The 17,265-nt window shown below is 40.1% G+C and overlaps 1 protein-coding gene across 5 annotated transcripts in view; it reads right to left on the bottom strand.

Annotated features, from left to right (window-relative positions):
* The window catches only part of UTRN (utrophin), a 594,587-nt gene that overhangs the window by 368,029 nt on the left and 209,293 nt on the right, over positions 1-17,265 (bottom strand). For all 5 annotated transcript variants that reach the window (XM_037894924.2, XM_043543078.1, XM_007056268.4 and 2 more), the window contains 9 exons: positions 15,606-15,779; positions 14,794-14,949; positions 10,883-11,053; positions 7,197-7,376; positions 4,081-4,209; positions 3,778-3,948; positions 2,585-2,746; positions 1,804-1,941; positions 1,259-1,411 (listed from right to left, as the gene is read on the bottom strand). In XM_037894924.2, coding sequence (XP_037750852.1) covers positions 1,259-1,411; positions 1,804-1,941; positions 2,585-2,746; positions 3,778-3,948; positions 4,081-4,209; positions 7,197-7,376; positions 10,883-11,053; positions 14,794-14,949; positions 15,606-15,779 — 1,434 coding nt within the window. The remainder of the gene's footprint in view (positions 1-1,258; positions 1,412-1,803; positions 1,942-2,584; positions 2,747-3,777; positions 3,949-4,080; positions 4,210-7,196; positions 7,377-10,882; positions 11,054-14,793; positions 14,950-15,605; positions 15,780-17,265) is intronic.

The following is a 17,265-nucleotide window of genomic DNA, read 5'->3' as shown; positions in this document are numbered from 1 at the left end:
CGAGACCAACTCCAGGAGTGATGCCAGGACGGTGTCCTTGAACAGCACACCATTGCCAGCTTACCCTCAACAGCACCAGTGGCAAGGGTGCCGGCGGATTCTCCCTGTACGGGAGGAGGCTCATCGCCGACAGCTCAATGAGGTCCTTTGCCACCTCAAAGGTGCCAGGCATGGAGGGCTGACCCATTAAGTCCTCGAGCCCATCGTCTGCACTTAGGCCTGGGCTCAGCGGGACTTGTGGTGCTGAAGCCGCACGTGATAGCGCCGGTACAGCAGCCTTCCCGCTCTTATCAGCGTTCAGGGCCTTGGAAGGCGCCGGCCTCCTATGCAGGGAATGTCCGCGCCTTCCTTTTGGCTGTGCCGTGGGCCGCAACGGGGAGGACAAGTGGTGCCGGGGCCTAGTCTGGTGGCATGGTGCCGACAGCTTTCAGTGTTTAGCCAGTGCCGGGTCTCCCGACAGCTCCGAAGCACTACACACCGAGGAAGCCGGAGCCGACATCGGGTGCTCCAGGTCCGGTGGCTGCAACGCGGCTTCCATCAAGAACTGCTTTAAACGAAAGTCTCTTTCTTTCTTTGCTCTTGGCTTGAACTCCTTGCAAATCTTACACTGCTCAGTTTGATGTTCTTCCCCCCAGGCAACGTAGACACGAGCTGTGGGGGTCACTAACTGGCATAGGCTTGCAGCACGTGGCACAACCCCTGCGGCCCAGGGCGGGTGCTGGAAGCCTCCAAGCACCTAATCACTTAAGTGTCCACAAGAAAGGTAAGCTAACTAACTGATAACAGCTATATATAAGAGAAAGGCTAAGGGACTGCTCTCATACAAGAGAGAGAGGTTGTCCAACACCGTCACAGACACTAAGAAGGAACTGGAGGGGGTCGGGCAGCAGGGGTATATATGCACAGCACAGCGGCGCCGCTCAGGGGGCCCCGCTGGTGCGATGGGAGCCACTAAGGGGATAAGTTTCCAATGCTCGTGCACGCGACACACGCACACCTAATGTGGAATGGACGTGAACAAGCACTCAAAGAATAACAGAAAGAAAGTTAGACAGGGGTCGCTACTGTTCCCCCAATAATGATAAGGCAATGCTCCAGGCTAATCCCAGACTGACACAATGGAAAAATTAATACAACCCTTCTGGACACACTCCTTACCATGATGGCATCAAAAGAATATCCCTGAGCACCAGCACACAACTCTAATATGAAGTCATTTATTACCTTCACTCTTAATTTTTTAAACATCTGTATTTACCTGTAGTTTTTGTTCATCTTCCTCTCCGTGCAGTCCTGACAGATGGTGCTCTGTCTCGTTCAGCCAGTTCAATAGACTGTCCTGTTCTCTCTTATATTGTGAAAACGCAGGGGAGAGCTCCACCACCTGCCTCCTTTGAAAAGACTTCAGTTCCTATAACAAAATAGGCATGGGGGATACGCAGTGTGAGAAAAATTAATGGGGGGAGGGGGATTTTACTTATTTATTTTAAATTGAGCTCAGATTCTGTTTAGTATGATGTGGGGGTTAATTACAACAAGTTTGATTGGCTCGGGGGACAGATTTAAAAATTTAGAAAATCAAACTGCAGAAAAACAAAACTATAACTTTGGAGAATATTTTTGAATTAGGGATCACTGAGGTTCAGTCAGTCATTTTTTCTGTACGTACAATAAATATGCTGAAGGCTTTCATCCCCTAAACCATGCTACTACGTGGTCACAATCAGATTTCAAATCGGCTTCCAGAAGTCCACCAGGTAGACTGCACCAGAAGTCAGTCATGTTAAAACTCTGAAGTCACACCTTTACGTTGTTGTGCCTTGTCTGCAGAAGCAACAGCTGCAAGCGGATCTTCTCCCTCTTGTTGTCCTCCATGGGCCGCTGTAACACTTGCTCCCCACTCCGTAAAACCTCCTCAATCTGGGCTCTCTCTTCATCCATCTAAAAATTATAGAAGCCTATGGTCATTTACAGAAAGCTCAAGTTAGAGTATTCAGAATGGATTTGCTGACTGCCTGAATGCTAACAAAATTAACACTTCAGAACTGTTAAGCATCCCACTGTCACCCAAAACAAATTGGAGCTGAGAAATTCCAATTCTCCACAAGCGTCAAAGACTAAAGGACATATAAAGCCATCATTAAAATAGATTGAGACAGGATGGGGACTTCTCACTGCACCAGCCAAAGAGCAGGGGTGAACAAGGCAGAGAGCACAGCTTATCCATGCTAGGGAGAGGAGGAGAAGCTACTCTACTCATCCCCTCATTCTGCCCCAGCCACTCTACTTTACTGCCGATTTAAAGTGGTTTTCAGTAAAATATCCTTAGAGGTTTTTAAGGCCTGGCTTGACAAAGCCCTGGCTGGGATGATTTAGTTGCTGTTAGTCCTGTTTTGAGCAGGGGATTGGACTAGATGACCTCCTGAGGTCTCTTCCAACCCTAGTATTTATGAAAATTGTGGTATTACATATTCATTGAGATATCAAAATTTCCTTTTCAGAGAGATCAGTTAATTCAGCAGTGTATTTTAAAGAAACAAAGAAGAGGTGATCAAGCTGTTTAATTTATCCATTCCTCACAAACCTTTTCATCTTCATCACTTGATTCCATGTGTTTTTCCACAACTTTTAACATGTTTTGTAAATCACTCTCAAATTTGTCAAGGTCTGCAGAAGCCACTCCAGTTTCCTGGGGTTCTGGCTCAACAGGAAATTTATAAGGCAAGGGTTCCTGACCAACAAGTATCTGTAGCACAAAAGCAAAACAAAAACCACACAAATTAAGGGCTCAATCCTGCAAATACTGAAGTAACTCATGTAAATGTGACTCTCTGTGTAAGTAGTTATCAATTATGCATGCCTGTCTGCAGGATCAGGCCATAAAACTGTATACTGAACTGTTTATTTTCAGAAAATAAAGCTAACCTCCTCCCTGCCCAAACAAACAGTATTACTCACCCCAAGATTCAAAAATCCTGAATGAGGTTTCCCCAAAATCATGAGATTTTAAAATTAATTAGTTTGGACTGTTTTCATTTGGTTTCTGGTATTTGAGCCTTTAAGGTTCATAATTTCAAGCTATTTTCCACAACCAAAAGGGCAAGAAGCTTAGCTTTCATTAAAAAGAAAAGTGAGATTCTCATCGTACACATGACCATGACAGAAAAATACCAAAATATCATGGGACTTGTAATGAAATCGCAGGAGTTGCCTCATTACAATAACTAGAGATAACTAGGTAGAATGTTGGTACATGCCAGAGACTTTCTGCCAATGAATTTCAGCCTGCAGGCCTCTGGCTAGCCTAGTCCTGTGGCCTCTCTCTAACAGAGACTGACAATCATGCCAAGATATGGATTTACTTTATCGTCTAAATAAATGACTACTGGATAATAGGTTAGTGCCACTTAGGGTGACCAGATAGAAAGTGTGAAAAATCAGGACCGAGGTAGGAGGTAATAGGCGCCCAAATAAGAAAAAGCCCCAAATATCATGACTGTCCCTATAAAATTGTGACATCTAGTCACCCTAGTGCCACTACACCCTTTCACGTATGATCCAATTCAGGATTCAAACCTGCTGATTGCTAGGTGTGACTGGCTACTTACTGAATCCATTAATTTTCTCATATAGAGATTTACATAGATAAAAAGTATCTTTGTATATTAAAATGAAGTTATCCCTGCAAAGCTGTTAGTAGTAGTATACCCACACAGACATTCAAATGTTTTTAGAATATAAATTAACTTCCTGGTTTTGTGACTCTTTCTTGCTCACCTTAGCACTTTTGATGTGCTGTGATACCTTCTCAAAGTTCCGGTTCAGTTCAGACAGCTTCGGTTCTACGAGTTCACGGCATGACACGCCACGACTGTTCATTAAGATAACGGCTTGGTCTCGCACGTTATCCACTCGAAGACTCACATCATCCAATTCTGATATCAAACGCTGAGAGGAAAAAGCGGCAGAAAGTTACTGCTGTGCACAGAAAAATCAACAGAAAAGCTAGCTCAATCTCACATGGAATCAAAAAGTGCTATTATTTTATAAGTCCCTGCTTTAAAAGATTAAGTTTGCAACCTTCACTGTTTCTTCCTTTTTGCTCACTGGCTTTTTCTCAGTCTCATCCAGCAGGGCTTCAGCTTGATAGAGCCAAGTACTTATGTGGGCAACATTCTCATCAAAGATTTCCAGCTGGCTCTGATGATTCTGGAAAGGGAAGCAAAAAATATATCCAAGTAATAAAAACAAAAATATTTGTAAATGTTCCAGGTAGGGAAATCCTAAATGAAATATAAAAATGCTACATATACTTTAGGAAGAAAAATACTGAACATTTTATAGCACTTTTCACCTTCAATCAACTCTATAAACATTAACCAATGAATCTACACTCTGATGATGTAGGTAAGAGTTAGTGTCCCAGTTTTACAGACAAGGAAATGGACAAAGGTAAATAAGGTGTTTTGCACAAGGCCACACAATTCTGTAGCAGAAACAGGATTAGAATTTAAGAATTCCTGTTTTACAACATCATAATTTCATCACTAGTCCACTGTGACTATTGGAAAGTCATGCATTTTCCCTTTTTAAAAGGATATTTTTCTCCCCATGTAGCTGTGTAAGAGACCTACACAAACGAAAAAGGAAAGTGACGGACTCTACAGGAGAAATACTGAAATGGGCTGTCAGATTCACAACGAAAACGCAGGACAAAAACAGAATATTTCCTCTAATCTCTATCAATTATAGTAATCTTAGATGTTTCATAACAATAGTAGGTAAAAACAATTCAGACTAAAATGTGATTTTGTTTTTAAATTGAATACCTTTTTGTATAGCTTTCAGTGTGGTTTTGATGTTTTGTTGCCATTTATGCAATTCTTGTCCTCTGATTCATCACATCTGATATGCATTTCTCACTTTACAGATAAATAGTCATGCGATGAATATACTAATCCTTCTGCTCTGATTGGCTCACATATTCAGAATTTTTAAGCTGTGCGCTAGCAACAGAAAACACATGCATCTCTGCACTCCCTCTGTCTGATGCTCCAGAATTCCCATTGGGGAGAAACACGATAGTTATTTTCAAGGAAGAGGCTTGTAAAGAAAGAAGAAAGAAGGAAAGAAAGGAGGGGTGAGGAAAGGAGAGAAATGGGACAGATAAGCAGAACAGGGGGCCAAATGGGATTTCTTTTTTAATTTAAGACACAGATATAGGGCCCAATTCAGGAAAGCATCTCTATTCAGGACAGCACATAAATTTAAGCATGTGTTTAAGAGCTGTCCTGAGTAGAGATGGACTCAAAGCAGGTCCCTATATGCTTTCCTGAACTGGAAAAACCACCCTCAAAGTATCAGTGTATTACACAATCACCAGCTGAGCCACCAGGAGCTGGGGAAGCCACCCACAGAACATTCAGCCTCCCGCAGGGTGGGGGAGAAAGCAGTATTTTGTATTGCTCAACAAGGATTCTTCCAAGCGGATGAAGCAGCAGCACTGGCAGACTCCAGAGGGCGAGCAATCCATCACTCTTTGCTTGTTTTTTTTCTTTACAATGCAATGATGCTAACCACAAGCGATATAGCAACTTACTTAGAAAAGGTTACATGGAACTATATACCACCCCCGGAAGTCATCAAATGAATGATTCATTAACTATGTTGCTATTTATTTGTATTGTGATAGCACCGAGAGGGTCCCAATCAGGATTGGGAACACATTGTGCCAAGAGCTGTAGAAAAGCATAATAAGACAAAGCCTCTGCCCCAAAAGGCTTGCAGACTAATCTGAGACGGTCACAGATGAGTATGATCGTAATGAGGACAAAAAAAAGGAGGGGGGGAAAGATATTTAAAAGTACCAAAACTAGTTGGGGGGGCGGGTGTTCAGGAGAGGGGTGAGATGGGGGTTGCTTTATTATTTTGGTTTATTTTATTCTATTCCATAAAATCAGCTATCCCCAACTAATGACTAAACCATTACAGGATACATAATTTCTTATAGGTGTCACAATAGAGATGGGTCTTGAGGTGACATTTTGATTAGAAGAGGGTAGTGACCTTCCATCCAGATTAATTCAGGGGAGAGCACTACATGTATAAGGAGGGATGTAGAGGACGGTATAGAGACAGTTATGGGATAAGCTGACAAATGGGTGGACAAGACTGGCATCACTGGTGGACCAGAAGAGGCAAGAAGGTGTCACAATAAAGGACTCGACAGGACAAGTAGGGCAGAGCAGAGCTACAGTAGACCATGAAAGTAAAGACAAGAAGCTAGAACTTAAGTGGTGAAATAGAGGATGCCAGTGTAGGGTTTTAAAAGGGAAGTAATGAGATCCGTGCAGTAAGTAAACATGGTGATGCTGGCAAGGTGCATCTTGAATGGATTGGAGTGGAATGGCATGGCATGTGTGATATGGTGACTAGCAAGAAAGAAATTGCAGTAAGTCAGACTGGAGAAGATGAGGACCTGGATAAGAACTTAACAGTGCAGCCAGAAAGAAAAGCCTGAATGTTGAAATAAAAATATATCACTGTTTTTATTCACTATGACTAAGCATCACTTCCAATGTAGTGAGTTAAAAATGACAACTTGTCTGTCTGCCTCAGGAATTTATGTAGCTCCATCACTGTAGCAAGTAGGCACTAGCAACGTGCATTCCATTCCCAAAGACCATGTGAGGGCCAACGTCTGCAGCTAGTCTGAAACACATACTATCTCAAAAGAATTTCCCAGCTTCCTCATTTCACGTCTTCATAACTTCGCTTGCCCTGGCTGCACAGCAAGTGGGCTGCCAAAAAAATCTATCCCCTGATTCCTTTAAGACTTTGGTTCCCAAACTGCAGGGGGGGGGAGGTCAGGGGACAGGGGCGGTTGGATGGGGGGGTGCGGGGGTCCTGGAGGGGGGGAGGTTAGGGGCTGGGGGTTCTGGGAGGGGGCGGTCAGGGGACAAGGAGCGGGGGGGTTGGATGATGGTAAAGGAGAGGTGGGGAGCATGAGGGTTTCTCGAAAATTAAAAAGGGGGCATGGTGCCGAAAAGTTTGGGAACCACTGCTTTAAGACAATGGGCACAGTGGAAGCTTTACTGTCAAAGTAGAAAGAGGACTCTAAACGGTTAGTGGTTGGTGGGGGGGAGACACACAAGAGAAGAACCACACACAAAATATTTTATTCACAAACAATTTACCAACAAGGTGTTGCACCAGTCTTCAGTCCAGGTCCGAACTCGACTCCAGCCAGCATTAAGAACACAGAGCTTCTCCTCCAGTGAAGTCTCGCTTCCTTCCACCAAGGCCTGGAGCGCTGCACTGCTCTCTGTGATGGTGTTCAGATCAGCTTTCCTTCTTTCCAGCTCTCTCAGTACATTCTGAAACAAGAGAAACACTTTATAGGGTACCACCACATCCAGTGGACCACAAAAGCAAGGAGGCAGTTAGTATGTTTGTTTTTTTTAATGGTTTATTGTTTTTCACCAAAGAAAGGGTGTGCATTCTGTCCGTACATCACGTAGTGGAAAAAAATTACATTCATTCAGTCAAAAAAAATCTTGAATATTATTTAACTATTTTTGAAGCAAGTATTACCTAAGCAGATAGTTCATTTACAGCACACACTGCCAATCACTACAATACAAAAACAGCTGTGATTTTAAGAAGAGTCCTTTTCACACTATAAAGCATCATAAAGAGTGAGATTTTCAAACACACTCAGTATTGGCCTAACTCTGCTCCTACTGAAATGTTTTACCATTGATTTTAGTGGGAGAAGAGTTAGAGCAATGCAAAATGCTTCTGAAAAATCTCAACTTACTTTTGCAAAATCCCATGATCATTTTTCCATATTTTGTTATATTACCACAATGCTTCTATTGCCATATATGCACATATACAACAGACAGAACTATTTCAATTAAGTGTTTATGTCTTCCTTAAATTTAAAAGTCTGTGTGTCACCTTGTTTTTCATCATGGCATGTGTTTAAATATATTAGAGAGTGCTCAAGAGTTTTATTAGCCAGGGGTAAAGGGAGTTACCATACAATCACCTTTGGGCTCTCTCATACTTATAAGGAGGATTTCAATAATACAGTTTATTACCCGAAAATAAATAAATTGATACCGTGAGGGAAACCAAATCTATAGTTCAAACTCTCATCACGTAGGGTCACTGTTCACTAATGTACTCAAATCTGGTTATTTACAAAGCTCCCTGATTTATATAATTATAGAATAATAGAAATGTAGGGCACCTTGAGAAGTGACCAAGTCCAGCTCCCTGCACTGAGGCAGGACCAACTAAACCTAGACCATCCCTGACAAGTGTTGTTCAGCCTATTCTTAAGAACCTCTAATGATGGGAATTCCACAACCTCCCTTGCAAGCCTAACCCAGAACTTAACAACTACCCTTATAGTTAGAAAGTTTTCCCTAATATTGAACCTAAATCTTCCTTGCTGCAGATTAAGCCCATTGCTTCTTGTCCTGCCTTCCGTGGTCATGAGCAACAACTGATCGCTGTTCTCTTCATAACAGCCCTTACTATATTTGGAAACTGATATCAGGTTCCTCCCCCACCCCGTCTTCTTTTCTCGAGACTAAACATGCCCAGTTTTTCAACCTTTCCTCATAGGTCAGATTTTCTAAACCTTCCCCCTCTTTTTTGTTGTTCTCCTCTGGATTCTCTTCAACTTGTCCACATCTTTCCTAAAGTGAGGGGCCCAGAACTTGACACAGTACTCCAGTGCCAAGTAGAGTGGAAATTACATACAACACTCCTGATAATACACCCCAGAATGATATTAGCCTTTTTTGCAAATGCATCACATTTTGGGCTCATATTCTATATGTGATCCACTATAACACACAGATCCTTTTCAGCAGTACTACCCCCTAGCTAGCTATTACACATACTATATTTGTGCATTTGATTTTTCCTTCCAAAGTACTTGGCACTCATCCTTATGAAATTTAATCTTGTTGATCATTCAGACCAATTCTCCAATTTGTCAAGGACATTTTGAACGCTAATCCTGTCCTCCGAATTGCTTGAAACCCATCCCAGTTGGTGTCATCTGCAAATTTTATAAGACACTCTCCATTCCATTACCAAGTCACTAATGAAAATATTACAGTACTGAACCTCAGACTGACCTTGTGCGATCCCACTAAATACACTCTCCCAGTTTGACAGTGAACCATTGACAACTACTCTTTGACGATAATCTTTTAGCCAGTTGGGCACCCACCTCACAGTAATTTCATCTAGAACATATTTCCCTAGTCTGTTTATGAGAATGTCATGTGGGACAGTGTCAAAAGCCTTACTAACATCAGGATATCTCACATCTACTGCTTCCCCCCCATCCACTAGACCAATAAACCTGTCAAAGAAGGAAAATAGGTTGGTTTGACATGATTTATCTTGACAAATACATGCTGACTATTTCTTATAACCATATTATCCTCAAGGGGCTTACAAATTGAGTGTAACAGTATCTTTCCATATATATTATAACTTTATATAAAATATATAAATATTATTGTACTTCTCTTTCTCTGAGAGAGAGAGAGAGAGAGAGAGCGAGAGAGAGAGAGAGAGAGAGAGAGAGAGAGAGAGAGAAGTACTTTGAGCCACTCAGCCGTCCTTTGGTCCATTAGGTGAATAATTATTTATTGATTAACCTCAATGTTCTCTAACTACAGCAACAAATAATGAAAGACAAATAAGCAATTAAGTTAGAATAATGTGTTGAGTTAATGGAAAATATGACTGCTGAGTAACTATCGCATCAGATATAACATGACTGTATTCTTGCCAATGCAATTTTGCAGTTGTGAACAAATCAGGGAACCTTAAATAAATTTCCATGTATCAGTGTGATCTATAGTATAAATCCTTTAATATAGAATACATTGAGCTTGTCAGAATTTTTTTTCCCCCTTTGTGGAAAATTTCAATTTATCGTTGAAAAACCCAAACGGTTTCTGCAAAATTCTAGAATTCTTCAGTTTTTCCAACAAAAAGTCAAAATTTTCCACAGAAAGCAGACAAAAAAAACCCTTTCCACTGAAAACCCAATTTTCCACCTAAAACAGTTTTGGTGGAAACTTTCTGAACAGACCTGTTGCTATGATAGTAATATCAATGTGTTCATTGATTAACACCATATTTATTAAGGATTAAGAACTATGTAGGAGACGTTATAAGATAGCTAAACAGCTAATTCTTAACATCTTTAATATTGTCCTGGCATTTATACAGAATAAATAAGCTCACAGTTTAAGACATTTGTGATACCACAGATCTGATTCCGCAATGATCAGCTCCAGTAAGAACTAAGCATCTAACAGGCTTGGGAACAAATGGGGAAGACCCCAAATTCCAGACAGAGTCACTGCAGCGTTAATGCAATAAAAATAGTAATTGATCTAAGAATTATAATTATGGCTGTCAATTAATCACAGTTAACACAAGCAATTCACTTAAACAAATTAACTTGATTAAAAAATTAATCACAATTAGAGTTTAATGTACTGTTAAACAATATAAACACTTTTGGGTGTTTTTGTACATTTTCAAATATACTGATTTCAATAACAGAATACAAAGTGTACAGTGCTCACTTTATATTATTTGTATTACAAATATCTGCGCTATAAGAAAGATAAAGAAAAGAAATAGCATTTTTCAATTCAGCTCATACAAGTGAATCAATATTTGAAAAATGTAGAAAAACATCCAAAAATGTTTAAATAAATGGTATTCTATTAACAGTGTGATTAAAACTGCAACTGTGATTTTTTTTAATCTCCCAATTAATCGTGATTAATTTTTTTAATCGTTTGACAGCCCTATAATAATATAGCTTGCTTACTTTAGCCCAGCCAATTTCTGTATCCAGATCAGCAAGCGAACTCTCTGAAGTGGACTTCTGTACTAATTCAGTCTCTGTAAGGGCTAGCCATTCTGACAAAGAAGCAGTTTCTTTCTTCATTTTGCATGCCAGCTGCAGTGCACGTTCCAGGTCTTGTTTCCCCTCAGTAACCTGCAGAAAGAAGCCAGCAATTAAAACTCACTTGAACACATAAAATAATGGCATTGTAAAGTTGTCTTGTATTGCAAAGTGCCCTGAAAAGATTATTAAGTTCTTTACAATTTTGACATCTTACTATAAAGAACAAAATCACCAATTTCCTCCCGCTAACTGATCAACAGTTGAAACTACATAATACGCTTACACAAAGAACAGAAGAAACAAATCGGCATGTCACTTCTTTACAGCTACTAAGTGACAAATTTAACCACTGACTAGGTGATCACTAACAGACTGAAGCTTAAAGCTAAATGAACTTAAATGTAATAGTTATTATGAAAATGAACATTCTGCTTTGTTTATAATCCTGAATTGAAATGTTACCTCAAAGTGTTTTATATTCACTGAAGTCTAGTTCCACCCTCCCTGAAAAGGAACTCTGTAAAAGTAGCATTGGGGGATTCCATTTCTATTGTGTCCCAATGACTTCCACTTCAAATGTACTGAGCATACTAGTAGTTTTTTTTCCAACTCAACTATGGGTATCAGAATCAAAATGGATTATTTCATTCTTGTTCATCACCAGTAATAAAGATCTGCAGGAAAACCTTTGTAACTTCACATGTCAAAAGTGCCATTATTGCCTTCAAAGGTATTGCACCGCGAAGGCTGACCGGTACTTTCTAAACAATTCTGCTGATGATGCATAAGAAATATAATGCAACTCCCTTTGAGTTAGCGGTTCTACAGGTCTAACAAAAGCATTCAAAAGTTTTGGGTATTTAGATTAGCAGACGTCCCTTTAAATACACTGAGGGAGCAGATTTGTTGAGTAAGGTAGTGCCATTTTTCATAGTTACTTTCCGGAGTAGAACCACACTAACATATGTGTGAGTGAGTGAGAGTGAGTGAGTGAGAGTGAGTGAGTGAGAGTGAGTGAGTGAGAGAGAGAGAGAGAATGAATCTTCTCGAAATATCAGCCAAAGACCATGCATTTACCAACCAGTAAGATTTTGAACAAAAATCAAGTAGTAATTGTTTATGTATTTATTTTAAACAAGCCTAAGACAATTTTAAGGCCCAGCCAGCGATTACACCAGAATACATTAAATCAGTTAAAATTGTCATATATCCCTCCGTAAGAGAAGACATGGTATATATTAGATAGTTGACAAATTATTTATAGATGAGATTTTCCCTCCCGCCCCCGTGTTTAAGGGGGGGGGGGGGGGGGGGGAGAAATATTTGTTATTTAGGTCCAAGTGGATGAAGATGAAGGTATTACTAGCACAAAAACAATTACATTAGGTTAAAAGACCAAGATACTACATAACAAACCATCCTCACTTGTCCAGATAAGTCCAGACTGTAACATTAGTAGGCAAATTATATTGCCAAAAATGTATTCAAAATCTCAACAATAAGAATTTATCTTAGTTTAGTATTTGTACTTGTATTCCTTTTGTGTTACTCAGAACAATACATCCTCAGAAGTACTGAAAACAAAAATACCTTGGCTGTAGTTTTAAATCTTTTTCCTAAATGGCTTTGGAATGCTGTAAGCAACTCTGCTCTTCTGATAGGCTGTGTCAGATTTTTCTACCCAGGTGCATAACGAGCAGTTAATGCACAGGTCTCAGTGGTATCTTTATTGGTCTGAATAGCCTCCACTTCAAATTGCTTCCTGGAATATTTTATTGTTCTGAACATGTGTGAGTGAAGTAATTTGGCCATATACCATAACCTCAGCTGAAGAATGCTACATTGCGAAAATTCTGCTTCCTTTTAGATTTTATGTCTTAGCTAAAAATAGAAGAAAACAAGTTTTCTGCTCTTTTCTTTATTAAATGTTTGTCCAAAGAATTATATTTTCTTTAGAGTGGGCACTTACATCATTCCATGACTGAAGCAAAAATCTGAATCAGTATCTAATGCAGTTCTTAATGTCTATAACACTATTAGTTTGCACTGTTGTTGTAGCAGTGTTGGTCCTAGGATATTAGAGAGACAAGATGGGTGGGCGAATATCTTTTATTGGACCAACATCTGTTGGTCACAGACAAGTTTTTGAATGACAGAGTTGCAGAAGAGTTCTATGTAGTTCAAAAGCTTCTCTCTCTCACCCACAAAAGTTGGTCCAGTAAAAGATATTACCTCATCCACCTTGTCTCTTCACTAATGCTACTTGTATTTCCTAAAATTTTCATTTCACTCCCATCATGAAGGCAAAACTTGTCAAATGGATCTAGCTATCCGCCAAATCATTTCTAGTGACCTAAGCACCCCCAGAAGACCAAATAATCATAAAAGTGTCTTGAACGGGGTTCAAAAAATTGCTGATGAACACACCTTGTTTTAGGATTTCATACTATAGGTTGCTAAAAGGAGATATGCTATAAGCCTGCCCAAAGAAAACCCAGACGCACAGCAAAGAATGGAAATGACCTTGCCTCCGTGAGGCAAAAACCATAACTACCATAAAATTGGGATAGTAAGGAGGAGCAGGATCTGCTCCACCATTCTGTTCAAAAAGTGATTTTTTTTAAAAGACTAGAACAAGCTAAAACCAAAACTACTGTATCTGTGATCATGCTGCAATTACATGAATACAAACTGTTACACTTAAGCTCTGATCGTGCAACTGATTACGAATGGATGCAGCAGTTTGCCTGCACACTGTCAGTTCATAAACTTTAAACCCAGAAGGGATCATCATGATCATCTAATCTGATCTCCAGCACATTGCAGGCCACAAAACCTTGCCCACCCGCTCCTATCAGATCTATAACATCTGGCCGAGTTACTAAATTCCTCAAATCATGTTTTAAAGACTTTAAGTTACATAGAATCCACCATTTAGACGAGTTTCAACCTGCAAGCGACCTGTGCCCCATGCTGCAGAGGAAGGCAAAAAAATAAAAATAAATAAATAAATGGGTCTCTGCCAGTCTGACCTGGGGGAAAATTCCTTCCCAACCCCAAATATGATGGTCAGTTGGACCCTGAGCATTTTGACAAGATCCAATGGCCACCTGGGAAAGAATTCTCTCTTGTAACTAAGAATCTAGTGTCCAGTCTCTGACCACTGGGGATATTTGCTACTAGCAGTTTTATCACATCATCCCATTCATAAACTTATCAAGCTCAGTCTTCAAGCCAATTCAATTTTTTGCCCCCACTGCTCCCATTGGAAGGCTGTTCCAGAAGTTCGCTCCTCTGATGGTTAGAATCCTTCATCTAATTTCAAGCCTACACTTGTTGAAGTCCAGTTTACATCAGTTTGTTCTTGAGTCCACAATAGTGCTCAACTTCAGTAACTCCTCTCCCTCCCTGGTATTTATCCCTCTGATATTTTTAGAGAGAACAGTCATATCTCCCCTCAGCTTTCTTTTGGTTAGGCTAAACAGGCCAAGATCTTTGAGTCTCCTCTGAGAAGGCAGGTCTCCATTTCTCTGATCATCCTTCTCCGCACTTGTGCAGTTTAAATTCATCTCTCTTAAACATGACCAGAACTGGACACAGTATTCTAGATGAGATCTCACCAGCGCCTTGTACAATGGTACTAAGACTTCCCTGTCTACTGAAAATAACTTGCCTGATGCAACCTAGGACTGCATTAGCCGGTTGCAGGATCACAACCTTAATTTGAAACTCTGAAATCAAACCTACCACTGCTCATACATGAGTATTTAAGAAAAGGAAAAAAGATAAATGCTCTATATTATATGGTATATATTTGTCACTCTTCTTACCTGTGCACCCAGATCATTATAAAGAAATTTTAGTGCTGTGAGTTGTTCATCCATTCCTTTTGGATTGTCTGTTTGCTGTTTCTGTACAATCTGCCTTCCTGTCTTGATTACAGTCTCCACCTCAAGCTTCACTTCACTCAGAGTTTTATACAGTTTCTGAAACCAGAGAAAAATACATTTTAGCGACATTTTAGCTTTTGTAAGTAATCGTTCCCTGGGACTGTTAAGAACTTGGACATCACAATGCATATAAATGCTGTGTATCATCTTCTTCAGGTCAAGTAGTAAGAAGCAAAATGTTTCATCACAGATCAATTCTCAAATTTCAGATGATCCATTTTCAGCTTTATTATTAAACCGAATATTCATAAAATTTACTGTGCATCACCACCAAAGGAGCTGGCAGAGATTTCCCATGATCCCTTCTCTTTTTTTACATAAAGGTATTAGAATTAAGCTAAAATGAAGAGCCAAGTAAACACTTCTCTCTAAAGTGCATGTTGCCTCCAGAACATGAGCAATAGCCAGGGTGGGGAATTTTGATAAGTGTTCTACCACTTATATCCTGTAATTAACAAAGCATTACCTTTATGACTATGTATTTTCCACTCAAAAGTATTACAACTTTTATCCAAGCCTTTACCCAATAACAGTTCTGTTTGTATACTGTGGCAAGTTACATAAGCATTTACTTTAATCAAGATACAGAATTAAGCAAAAAATCCTAAGCACATCATTTTAGAGAAAGAGAATGTTATATATGGGTTAAAAATACAAGATTTGGAAAAAATCCACCAATAAAAGTACTTTACCATACACTTGTCCAAGTGACACTGGATTACATCGGGGTCAGTATCCTTCACATCCAAAACATGGAGTTCTGCCTTTACACTATCCAGTACCCGCTTACAGTCCAACATGCGCTGCTCAAAATTGGCTGGTTTCTGGAAAAGTTGATACTTTGTGGATACTTCTCGGAGTTTCCTCTGTTTATAAGACACCAAAAGGGATCATTTTAAGTTAATATCTGAGCTTCGAAACAATGTTTAAAACTTCTCCCTTTAGATTCCATTTCTTTTATCATAATTAAACAATTCAATGCATGAGTATGCCAATTTCTTAGTACAATTTAACATTACATTATCCATCCTTAATTATCTTTCTTCTGCAGTACAACAGGCCTCAGACTCTACAACACATACTTCCGAAGTAACCATTTCATTAAAAGAAAAAAATCCCTTTGGCTCTGTGCATTCCAGTCTATGACACTTAAGGAATTAAGTTATTTGCTAACTCCTTCCCCTGGTACTTTCAGCTCCCATTTAGACCATTTTTCATAGTAGCAGCCATGTTAGTCTGTATCCCCAAAAAGAAAAGGAGGACTTGTGGCACCTTAGAGACTAACAAAATTTATTTGAGCATAAGCTTTCGTGAGCTACAGCTCACTTCATCGGATGCATTCAGTGGAAAATACAGTGAGGAGATTTATATACACAGAGAACATGAAACAATGGGTGTTACCATACACACTGTAACGAGAGTGATCAGGTAAGGTGAGCTATTACCAGCAGGAGAGCAGGGGGGTGGGGGGAGGGGGAAAACCTTTTGTAGTGATAATCAAGGTGGGCCGTTTCCAGCAGTTGACAAGAACGTCTGAGGAACAGTGGAGGGTTGGGGGGAATAAACATGGGGAAATAGTTTTACTTTGTGTAATGACACATCCACTCCCAGTCTTTATTCAAGCCTAAGTTAATTGTATCCAGTTTGCAAATTAATTCCAATTCAGCAGTCTCTCGCTGGAGTTTGTTTTTGAAGTTTTTTTTGTTGAAGAATTGCCACTTTTAAGTCTGTACTCGAGTGACCAGAGAGATTGAAGTGCTCTCCGACTGGTTTTTGAAGGTTATAATTCTTGACATCGGATTTGTGTCCACTTAATCTTTTACGTAGAGACTGTCCAGTTTGGCCAATGTACATGGCAGAGGGGCATTGCTGGCACATGATGGCATATATCACATTGGTAGATGTGCAGGTGAACGAGCCTCTGATAGTGTGGCTGATGTGATTCAGCCCAATGACTGTGTCCCCTGAATAGATAGGTGGACACAGTTGGCAACGGGCTTTGTTGCAAGGATAGGTTCCTGGGTTAAGTGGTTTTGTTGTGTGGTTGTTGGTGAGTATTTGCTTCAGGTTGGGGGGCTGTCTATAAGCAAGGACTGGCCTGTCTCCCAAGATCTGTGAGAGTGATGGGTCGTCCTTCAGGATTGATTGTAGATCCTTGATGATGAAAAAGCACAAGAACAAATCCACACAGACAAACCCCGAACCCCGACCAGGGGTATTCTATCTGCTACCCAAGATCCATAAACCTGGAAATCCTGGACGCCCCATCATCTCAGGCATTGGCACCCTGACAATCGTCTACATCCAAGCTGTATGATACAACCGCATTTGCTCCAACCCCTCAGACAGAGA

This window comes from Chelonia mydas, chromosome 3, assembly GCF_015237465.2.
Source record: "Chelonia mydas isolate rCheMyd1 chromosome 3, rCheMyd1.pri.v2, whole genome shotgun sequence".
NCBI lineage: Eukaryota > Metazoa > Chordata > Testudines > Cheloniidae > Chelonia > Chelonia mydas.
This window is presented reverse-complemented; position numbering and strand designations above follow the sequence as displayed.